Source organism: Aulonocara sp. 'chitande type north' Nkhata Bay, linkage group LG11, assembly GCF_057382095.1.
Source record: "Aulonocara sp. 'chitande type north' Nkhata Bay isolate Kocher_YH1m ecotype deep benthic linkage group LG11, A_spYH_male_GT1.1, whole genome shotgun sequence".
NCBI classification, from domain to species: Eukaryota; Metazoa; Chordata; class Actinopteri; order Cichliformes; family Cichlidae; genus Aulonocara; species Aulonocara sp. 'chitande type north' Nkhata Bay.
In genome coordinates this window covers 6,877,570-6,889,163 of record NC_141354.1, presented here as the reverse complement: position 1 = coordinate 6,889,163, position 11,594 = coordinate 6,877,570, and the positions used below count along the sequence as shown (strand labels likewise).

Below are 11,594 nucleotides of genomic sequence, written 5' to 3'. Positions count from 1 at the left end.
CTGGAAAACAAAGAAAGAAAGAAAAAAATTTAAAATAAAAACCAAAAATGGAAGTCTAGCAAATTGAAAGAAAAATATCAGGAAATGAGGGGTGGCTAGAGACTTTTTGTATATATTTTTGTATCTCTTTTTTCTTCTCTAAAATGCTTGTAGGGTTGCTTCATGCAAGACTGTCAGTTTATTCTGAATGTCCTGGTGTAAGTAGTATTGCATAAGAGTGTAAAGAATAAAAGAATGATTTTGAACAAATTCATTTGTTAATTGATCTAAAGTCATTGGGAGTTTCTTTCATTTTCTTCTTTTTTCATTTACTATAATTTCAATTATACTTCAATTTCACATTTAACATTTCTTAGAATAGAGACATGCATGCTCCTCAGCATTTACTTTCATAGCAGTCTTGTATTGTCTTTTCATTTAATTTGTATTGCTACAGTACAGTCATGGCATAAAGAAAGTCAGTTTTAAGAGTTTTCATATCAAGGCACAATAAAAACTCATTTGGTCGTCTATAGACCTCAGTTAACACATTAAATGTTAAAGCTCATGACAGTGCAATTAGAAAAAACTAAACTGACTTGTTAGGAATGGTTTCCAGGATGCTTGTTCTCGCTAAAAATGAAGATCGCAATACAGCTTAGATTTGCAAAGTTACATCTGTTACATCTGCAATTAACAAGATTTCTGGAACACTAATGTTTGGACAGACAAGTGGACGTGGTTGACCATAATGCACAGTGTGGCTACAACCAACCACAACAGTTTTTTTTTTTGTGTGTGTGTGTGTGTGTGTGTGTGTTACTGTTCACTGGGATTGGGAACCACTGGACAGTATAAGGCAAGGGTGGGCAATTCCAGGCCCTGCAGGTTTTAGATCTCACCTTGGGTCAACACACCTGAATCACATGATTAGTTTGTTACCAGGCCTCTGGAGAACTTCAGGACATGTTGAGGACCTAATTTAGCCATTTAAATCAGCTGTGTTGGGTCAAGGACACATCTAAAGCCTGCAGGGACACCGGCCCTCGAGGCCTGGAGTTGCCCACCCCTGGTATAAGGGAAAGAAAGAAAGCGAGTGGCCTTCTTTAAGTTTCTTGAAAACATTTCACCTCTCTGTCTGCTTCTTCAGTTCTAAAACCTTTGATTTTAAAGCCCTCCATGGCCTAGCCCCATCTTATCTCTCTGAACTGCTACAGCCTTATATGCCCACCTGCTCTCTGATCAGCTGTTCCTGAATGTACCCAGGACTGAGTGTAAACTTAGAGGAGATCATGCTTTTGCTGTAGCAGCTCCAAAACTGTGGAATGATCTGCCTGTAGAGATTAGAAAGGCTCTTCTCTGCCTGTTTTTAAATCGCTTCTGAAAACGCATCTCTTCACCTTGGCCTTGGCGCCTTGTGAGATGTTGGTTTTAGTTAATTATTATTTCAACTGTTTAAGTTGATTCCATGCTGTTTTATCTTGTTTTTTAATAAAGGGCTGTTTTAATTTGATATATTATGTGTTTTATTTTTTGCTGTTTTGTTTTATTCTATTGTTCTTAACTTATTTACTGTACAGCCCTTTGGTCCTGTGCTGGGTATTTTATAGCACTTTATAAAAGTTGGATTTGATTGGATTGGATCAGAAACCCAGTGTTGGTGAGTCCCAGGTATTTAATCCCTAGTAGGAGTTGTCCCTTAAGAGGGTCATTGACCCACTATTCACCATGTGCCTCACCACATGCACCAAGGTGTGAAAAAGGGTGTGGGTCATTATCAGCAGAGGCTTTGTGTGAAGAAATTGTGAGACCTTACCTCACCCTATCATATGACCCATTCAGATCACCTGACACAAGATGTGAATGGAAAGGCACCTCAATCCTGATAGCTGGTGTTATTTGTGTCACCTGTGGTTTAATGCTCTGGTGGGCCAGATATGCTGTATATGCACTAGAGATTTAAGACACAAATCCATGTGTCTAATTAATAAAGCCAATCTATTTGACTGGATATTATTGAGTCTATTTTACAGTGAACTACTGACATTAATTTTTTTTAAATTCTAAAACTATAAAGAAAAAAATAGCATAACTGTTTCTTGTGCTAGGAGAAGAACAAACACATTTTAAATGTTACATTTAAGATATAGTCTTAGTCATTAAGCAAATCTGCCGCGATCTTAGTGAACAACGCCAACTGTCAGATGCATGAAGAATTTGCATTTATCTCAACGGGACTCATGGGGAACTTCAGACAATGCCTGGACTGTCAGTCTGCACATCGACTGCTTGGAGCAGAGCATGTGTCTTTGCAGCCACTCTCAATCTAGACCAGGTGCGGGGGAACTCCAGGCCTCAAGGGCCGGTGTCCTGCAGGTTTTAGATGTGTCCTTGATCCAACACAGTTTATTTACAGTTTTTCTCAGTTCCTTTGGTGCTTTTCTCAGATCAGAAAATTCTCAAAACCATTAGTGCAACCTCCACAACATTTATTCATTTGTACACATCATAGTTGCAATTTCTCCTTCCTCTGAACAAGAAAATTCTCAAAACCATTAGTGCAACCTCCACAACATTTATTCATTTGTACACATCATAGTTGCAATTTCTCCTTCCTCTGAACAAATTGCAAATGCTCTTGTATATGTATTAGTTGCTTTCATACAATTCTCTGCCGTTTTATAACATTATCATTTTCTTATGTCATGTCAGTCAAAATGAACTCTACTTTCGGATGCTGAATAGTCGTTCCCAATAAAACTAATAGACTTCATTTCATTGCTGGAGTCATTACATACAAAATTGTTGACTTAGTTATCAAATTCTGCCCAGAAAATTTTATACCTTTTGTTATTATTTTTCCTGGAAATGTCTCCTAAATAGAACAATTTCTCTCAGGTGAACTTCAGCTTTCACTGATGAGGAGGTGTGGAAAGTATTAGTTGTAACCAATGACAAGCCACTCATGGATCAATCATGGATCAATCCCATGAACCCTCAACTGGCAAGCATATATGAACCGAGCAGGACATAGGCTGTATCCCAATTCAGGGTCTACAGCCTTAAAGTACGCAGCCTTAACGATCCTCAAGGGCCGCATACTCAAAGACCGCTAAGGCCGGAAGTGCGAGGCTTGTGAAATGGGACGGTCTAGCCTCCGTTGCGCTGCCCAGGTTGCCCAGCAACCATGATACTAACAGCTGGAAACGTGTCATACAGCTTTGTTTGACAGAAATGAAGGAGAAAATCTTTTGTTCATTTGTTTGTTTGTTTCTACATGAGCTTTGATCATTCTCTGTAAGATTAAGCTCAGCTATTGAACGGCGTATATTTTAAAGTAAAGGCTTTAAAACCAAGTTAGTAAAAACGTCACTAATGTCACATAACTTTGCCAACATGTGGCCAAAAGTAACGTTTTAATGTTCTTCGTCATTAAACATTTGCACATAAATAAGTGACATGATATTTAGTACTTACTTAAAGTTTACTCTTCGGGCGCCCCTCATCCGCCGTTTTTTTTCGGCAAAATTATCCACACCCGCCGCCGCGCTATGCATTCTGGGATATGTTGGGCCACGAAGTCTACACCGCCACAGCCTTAAAATTCAGGGAAATGAAGGACACATTTCAGGGCCGCATTTCGAGCAGCCTTTGAATTGGGAGAGCCTTCGGCGCGCTGCTGTGATGTAATCGGCCTTGAAATGCGTACTTTAAGGCTGCAGACCCTGAATTGGGATACAGCCATAGTGTGTACCATTTCTACAATTCTGTGACACAGAAATGGAAGGTCAGCATCGTGGAAGAGGGTTGAGGATGCGGGGGGGACAAAACAGGGGAAGAGGGAAAAGATGCCAAATACAGGCAGATTCCTAATTAAATTAGGGCAACACTTGTTGATCATGTTGTCAATCACGGCCTGGATGAGGCTGGTCGGAGGGTGTTGGAAGAACCACTGTGAATTTAATCATTTAAACATTTCGTAGGGAGAACAGGTATGTATAGTATTGGACAGTAATCCAACATCTTGTAATATCTCATGTTTAGTGTACATTATTGTAATTTTACTGTAATCTGCACCACAACGGATTGAAAGACAACCTCGCAGAGGTAGAAGAGGGCCCTTTTTTACCCCGCAGCAAGATGAAGCCATTTGTGCAATGGTGATTGCAAACAATGCAATAAAGTTGAAAGAAATTCAAAGCGCTGTAATTAATATACTTTGATGATGCGGGTTTCAATCTGGCCAAAGGCAGAAGGCGTGGAAGAAATCGCATTGGACAGAGAGCAACCACTGATGTCCCAAGCCGGTGCGGAGGGAATGTTACAATGTGTGCAGCCATCTCAGACAATGGCATTCTCCCATATTCCCCTTCTTGGCCCATACAATACACAACATCTCCTGACTTTTTTAGACACTCTTTACAGGGACATAGTCCCTGAGAATGAGAGGGGTGGAGGCCAACTCAACAAGTATGTTGTTGTGTGGGATAATGTCAGTTTTCACTACTCACATCTGGTCAGACAGTGGTTTGCAGCACATGACAGAATGCTGGTTCAATATCTCCCTCCCTACTCCCCATTTCTTAATCCGATAGAGGAGTTTTTCTCTGCCTGGAGGTGGAAGTTTTATGACTGGCATTCACATGTGCAAATGGCCCTGCTAGCAGCCATGGATGCAGCATGTGACAACATCACAGCAGAGTCATGGAGAGGGTGGAGCATTTTCTTGAGCATTTTCAGGTAGTGTCACCAAGTTCTGACCTTCTTTTGCATTGGAATACACTGAGAGAATACTGTACACTGTCATAATGAAAACATGACAAGCCATTTGACTATCTTGTTCATAAAGATGGTGTCACGACTTCTCATTTTGATGACACTGGCAGTTTCATTGACATGAATACTTGCTTTTGAGGAATGGATTATCGATTTTGAGCAAGTGACCTGGTTTTGCAGGTTATCCACTAGGTTTTGCAGTTTGCACCAATTGTTTTGAGAAATACACTAAGTGCTGTGCAAATGTTACTAGTGATGTGAGAAACGCACCAAAGCGACTGTAAATGGCGTAATTACCTCCTCAACATGTTTTGGAGATCTCCAGAGGCCTGGTAATGAACTAATCATTTGATTAAGGAATGACATACTATAAGAGTGAATTTTTCAGGAGTGAATAAATGACTAATGGCTAAAGAAACAGTATTTGTATATGTCTCTCGTATTATTAACATTCATAAAATAACATTTTGTATTTCTCATAAAATAAATGACGTATTCGTAATATTGCATTGTCCAGCTTTTACTACATGACACACATACAAACACACTCACAGTGCTGCCCAAGTTTATGTGAACATAAACACTGGCAAAAGAGATGGAAACAGCCAAAAAACCATGAGATAATGCAAAAATAGATAGACTTGAGGTGCAGATCAGTAAATGCGCCACAAGTTTCAAAACCTTATGAAATAAAGATAAAGGCACAGTAAAAATATCAAAACACACTTTTCTATAGCTGGAATGTTTTTGAAGAGGTCATGTGATCATACCATAAAACATCACACACTAGTCCTCTTAATCTGGGACACTTCATTGAGGTATGCGATGAATAACTTGGTTCCTTCAATATAATTGTACCTAGGAGAGAGAGAAAAACTATGGTTGGCAGAGTTAAAGGTCCTGTTTGTTTGGGTTGCAAATTTCCAAGTTTCCTTAACATAAATACAATAAATTCACATACACTATTATTTGCAGCAGTAGATGGCTACATTACACCTTCTTAGAAGTCCCCAAAGCATTGTTCCACTTTTCTGCTGCCAGCAGCTTGTAAGACTTACAAAGCCCTCTGGAAACAGACCAGTATGTCTTTATATCTGCTGCTTAAGTCTCACAGCATCCACCTTATAATCGGAGAAGTCTGCTTTTAACCATCTTTTCTGATTTCTCCAGAATTTGCCCATTTACCCTTGTTGTCTTATGCTGGATTCCAACAAATCTGCCCCTAAAATTTGTCTACTTGGGTCTGCTTAATGTTTCAGTGTTAAAATAATTTCCTGTGTCCAGGTCCTGTATGGTGTCTCTATGGTAGTTAAATTATTTTTCAGTTGTGGATGGTTCTAACAGACTGCAAAGCTTTCTCCCTCAAGCTTTTCTCTTAAATATTGTGTTGAACACTCAGAAAGACTCAGTACAAGCTAATTTCTTTAAACATTCCTGTGAAATGAATAAAACTGCAGGAGTGTACAGACAGTCTAACCTGCTCATTTTCTCATTCTGAGAGTGCAGACCATCATCAAAGCCTCCGATGGGCATCATGATGATACTTTTTCCCGTCACATCTTGGAAGGTCCTGGCAATTGGGATGGTTCCACCCTCACGGATTAGATCAGGGTCCATGTTGAAAACTAAAGGTAGAGCAAAGACAGAATATTTTCTGCTAGTAAAGTGGACATGAACATTAAGTGGGAACTATTCTGGCATGTTTGAATGACTAATTGTGAAAATTGAAAGACTAACTTGTTTTCTTTACATTGTCTCACATTTTTTTTATATTCCTATAATACTAAACAATTAAGGACAGGTGAAAACATACACTGTTTCTTTGGTAACCTTTCAAAACTCCTGCAGGATATAAATGCAACAAAGCACACTACAAAGGAATGAAGCTATAATAATAATAAAAGGATACAAAAGTTAAAAGTTAGCCAATATCTTAAGGCTGTGTCAAAACCACTGAAAATGCATTTCTTGTGTTTCTACTAAACTAAGAGCTCCAGGTTTTGTATTTTACTGGTGTAAAATACTGGTGGCCTTATAGTGCTACCCCTCAGCCCATGGTATCAATTTCTAAATCCTAAGTCACCTAGGTCCTACGTTGTTGCATTCGCAAGATTTTCGAAAACATGACCTCTGACCTTGGCCTTGAGATCAAGGTCACTGGGATTTGATCTCATCGAAGATTTTTAGTACATACACCTATATCATGTCAGTTTCTAACTCCTGTCGCCTAGTTCTCTGTCATACAACAGACGCTACAATACTTTGTGTATATACTAATGCTGTCAGTGTTAGTCTCGTTAAAATGACGTTAAGGTCATAACTGCATTAATGTGACATATGTCCGTCGGCGACTTAACGCGGCTCGCCCCGTGCGAGGGGCTGCACAGCGCTAACGGATTAACAGGCTAACTGCGCTAACACGTTGACGCCGTGCAGCCCTTGCACGGGGCGATCCGCGTTAACTCATTAACGGAGATTTGCCGTGTTAACGCAGTTATGGCGTTAACATCATTTTAACGAGATTTACGCTGACAGCACTAGTTTATACAATAACTATAACCACCAAGAATCATTTTCAAATATGATGAAAAAGCAGATGACTGCTCCTCCCTGAGACTGGTTCTGGAAGTTTCATCCTATTAAAAAGAGTTCTTCATTCCCACTGTTCCAACCCACTTCTTTGATGTCATCAGTTTTCGTTAATACTCTAGAGTCTTTGCCTTGAGGAGACTGTTATGTAAGGGAAACTGAAGACTGCCATCCAAAACACCAATGTGATCATAATCATAACTAAGAAATCGTTGTTATTATTACTACTAATTCCACTAGGTTTAGGATGTACTCCTGTCAAAACAGAGTGGCCTTATGCCAACAAAAGTCATTTATAACTGCTGTGGGACAGGGAAAATCAGTATCAACACAATGTCCCAATTCTTTATTGTTTCATTAAAGTCTATTCAAATGACCGAAAAATGAAAAAAATTGCCTAGTAATGTTAACATATGAAAATGAAGATTATTTGGGTAAAAACTGTCAGTAATTGTCTGGCTTGTAAGAGCCAGTTTTGGTGAAATTTTATTTGCAGTTTATCAAACCCGAGACCCGACATTCTGATAGCAACATCACCGGTGATTAAAGTAAGGTGAACGGTCAATACCTCTCTTAATAGCAACCTTTCCAGCCTCGTAGAGTGGATGGTGAGTGTCAGCCAGCCAAGGTTTGGCTCCTATCACCATTGTGACTTTGAGCTTGTTGGGACTCTTTCTTTTGGCAAACACAGAGTGAAGGTAGTCTGTTACCTGAAGAAGAGCACATCAAGAAAACAGCAGAAGCAGTTTACAAAAAGTAAATGCAACAGAACAGAGCACGTACATACTTTTCATGTATTTTACCTGTTTCTTGACCATAGCAGGGTCCATGTCAGGAACTTGCCTAATTGAAAACTTAGCAGTAACCTTAGCAGGGATGACAGTCTTAGTCCCAGGGTCTGAAAAGGCCCCCTCAATACCGTGGATGGAGACTGTGGGGTAGCGCCACATGTGAGCCAACAAGTCCACCTTTGGGAGAGGGATATAATTCTTTATTTTCACTAATAATTTTACTTATATATTGTCAATGAAAACAACACTCATTTTAAGGAGCTTTATCCTGTAAAGATCTCACGAGATTGTAAGCGTTGATCTCCTATGACCAAGCACTTTCATGGAGAGAAGCAAATAGATGAACTATTTTTTCAGGATCATCCTAGTTCTGGTAATGTTTTACGTAAGAAATAAAGCCATATGAGAGACTTGTTTAAACAGTAGTTAAAAAGGTTCTTCACAGTAGCATTGGAAGCAAGGGTAATGACAATCTAAATTCTGGATTGTACTCACCTGCTCTTAATGATCTTCTGACACCAAGGATGCCTTACATTACCTTATTGCTGTACATGAGTTGGTTGACACCAATCTTATTCTTGTAGTTGTCCATGTCAAACTGGATATCCTGGTACATTTTCCATTCTTCATCAGAGAGGGGAGCTACAGCCTCTCTGATCCCAGGAATCAGGATCTTGCCACTGGGGCTGATCAGTGTGTCTAATGAAGTAATAATAGGATGATGCTATTGTTAATGGAACTAAACTTAGATTTTCCAAAGATAAGACTGGACTGGTTTATTGCAAATACTTATTTGATGCTTTGCTCAAGGACTTCAGTAGGGAAGATTCTTTCAACGCTGTAAGGACTAAAAAAAATCTCTATTATGATTACTGATTACTGTATATGACATTTGAAAATGTAACAAAATTCTCCCACTCCCAAATCAGCGAACACTTTTAACATTTTTCAACCAAATCTTAGATTTTATTTATATTTATATTACATTTATCTTTGACACTGACTTAGGCCTCACAGGGTTAAACACGTACTGATGAGACCCGATCCTCCTGATGCTTGAGTCCCACTGATTATTACGCATGCCTCTTATGCCTGATCCAAGAGAATGTAGCTTACTGAATGTTTTTATTAAATTTAATGTCAGCTAGAGTTGTCAACAAGGAAGTCTTGCATTGTTGAAAACACACAGGACAAAGATGATAAATATATTGTTAGATGTGACTGGACACCAGCACTGCTTATTGTCACCTGACTTTTGTCAGTTTGACAAAACATGAATTTGCTTGTGAATGTGCTAAATACGATCTAATGAACAAAATTAATGAGTGCATGATAACTGAAATGAAATAAGAGCATTTTCTTACTATTAAAATCCCCATCTTCTTCAATTTAAAATAGCCAACTTAGAGCCAGAGGTTAAAAAATGCATGTTTGTAATTACTAAAGTAAACTTAAACTTCAAACTTCATTGAGATTTAAAGTTGCAGCAGCCCTATGACAGGCCTTGGCTGCAGTAGGCAACCAAGGCCTGTCATAGGGCTACAAAGATTTATCAAACTGTAAATAAAAAACTCTCGTTGCAATTCTTTTGCTCTGATGCTCAAGGACTGAAGTGGGCGCCTGCTCAACGCACTGAGCTAAAACGGCACCCTAAGAAGACAATCTTTCTGGAAATGTGGTCTCATTTCACATTTCTGGCTGGAATAGTGGGATTCCTTATCATAGTGAGTTCAAAATGTTTGAAAGCACCAAGGGTTAACCTTATCACCACTGGGTTCATATAAACCCTGCTGAACAAAATCAATGAAACAGCGACTTGTCAGCAACAGACAGAACGCTTGATTGGCAATCTCTGTTTATCTGAAGGTAGGAAAAAGATTTCTTGTTGCAGAGAGCTCCTCCAGTTTCCATTTGTAGTTATTGCTTCCAGGGAACTGGAAATGCAATGTTGAGAGTACTGGGTATATTTTCTGATAACAATTTAGCTTCTACAATTTCTTTAAGTCTATGTATTGATGCATGCTCAATCATTTAGGTAGGTAAATCCTAAAAAAATGGCTGATTCTGTTAATTTTCAGTGAGGGAAACTTTTTGTCACTCATCCAACTGACTTCTGCAGCTGACTGCAGGTTTCCCCAACCATATAACAGTACATTTGCATGATAACTGAAACTAGTCCACTCAATGAACAATGGGCTGTTAGATCAGTTCCTCGATTATTTAATTTAAGTCTAATTTAATAGAACAGGGCGCTTGGGCGGGGGTGGGGGTGGGGGGTGGGGTGGGGGGATAACTGGTATTCTGCTGATGAGCCAAGAGTACTTTTAAAACAACAGTTTCCTTTACAGTAAGTATATACCCTTACTGGCCACTTCATTAGGTAAATCTTGCTAGTTGGACCCACTTTTGCCTCCAGTTTTGCTTTAATTCTTCATGAATTTCCTGAGATTTTGGGCTGTATTGACATGATGGCATTTCACAGTGTTGTGAATCTTCCACATCCCAGAAAGGTGCTCTATTGGATTGTGATTTAGTGAATTTGGAGGCCATTTGAGTAAAATTCAGTTATTATAATGTCCATGACACCAGTATGAGATGATGTGAGCTTATGACATGGTGCATTATGCAGAAGAGTACAGAAAATCGGCATTTAAACTATGCTCCACTGGTACTAAGGGCAGTATCTACTGAAATACTGTAATGCTGATAACAGGCAGGATTAAGAATCATTTAATGTTGTTAATGCCAAATTCAGACACTTCCATCAATGTCACAGAAGAAATTAAGATTCATCAGAACTGGCAACATTTTTCCAATTTTCTTTGGTTGAAGAGTGGCACCCAGTTCTGCTGCTGTAACCCATCTGCTTCAAGGTCTGATGTGTTGGACATTCAGAGAAGTTCTTCATACATTTGACTGAATTATGCGGTTTATGAACAAAGGCTGCTTGCTTACGCGCATTCAAATATGAGACTCACCGAGAATTCCAATGAGGTCGGTCATTGGTTCAATCACAGTCCCTCCATAAACACCAGAATGCAAGTCCTGCTTCGGTCCTTCTACCTGCAAACATGGCAGCACAAATCAAAGACTGGAGGGTGACTCTTTGAATAAAGGATGGATGGATGCTTCTTAATACACCACCTCAGCAAAGAAGTAGCAGTTGCCTCTGGTGCCATAGGTGAGGGCGGGGCGTCTGCTGAGCCAGCCACAGTCTGATATGATGATGTAATCCACTTCTGAGAAGAAGGTGTCTCGCTGGGCCATGATCATGGCATCCAGGCCGTTAGAGCCCGTCTCCTCCATGCCCTCTATGACAAACTTCACATTCACTGGCAGATCCTGGTGAATGGGGGGAACAGCTCCATGATGTTTGGTAGGAAGCAAACAAACAGGCTTTCTGGGCAGAAAATTATTGTTTCCATAAAAACCTAAATTGTCTTTTTGACATTGTGAGTG

General features: G+C 39.5%; 1 protein-coding gene across 3 annotated transcripts in view; it reads right to left on the bottom strand.

Moving 5' to 3' along the window:
• Positions 1-11,594, bottom strand: part of cndp1 (carnosine dipeptidase 1) — a 41,636-nt gene that overhangs the window by 16,307 nt on the left and 13,735 nt on the right. For 2 of the 3 annotated variants that reach the window (XM_086310315.1, XM_086310313.1), the window contains exons 6-12: positions 11,280-11,477; positions 11,114-11,198; positions 8,674-8,834; positions 8,148-8,312; positions 7,913-8,054; positions 6,233-6,380; positions 5,526-5,613 (exon numbers count right to left, since the gene is read on the bottom strand). In XM_086310315.1, the coding sequence (XP_086166441.1) occupies positions 5,535-5,613; positions 6,233-6,380; positions 7,913-8,054; positions 8,148-8,312; positions 8,674-8,834; positions 11,114-11,198; positions 11,280-11,477 (978 nt within the window). In that variant the 3' untranslated portion in view covers positions 5,526-5,534. Of the gene's footprint in view, positions 1-782; positions 5,614-6,232; positions 6,381-7,912; positions 8,055-8,147; positions 8,313-8,673; positions 8,835-11,113; positions 11,199-11,279; positions 11,478-11,594 lie in introns of those variants that run through there. The other variant, XM_086310312.1, reaches the window with a different exon arrangement.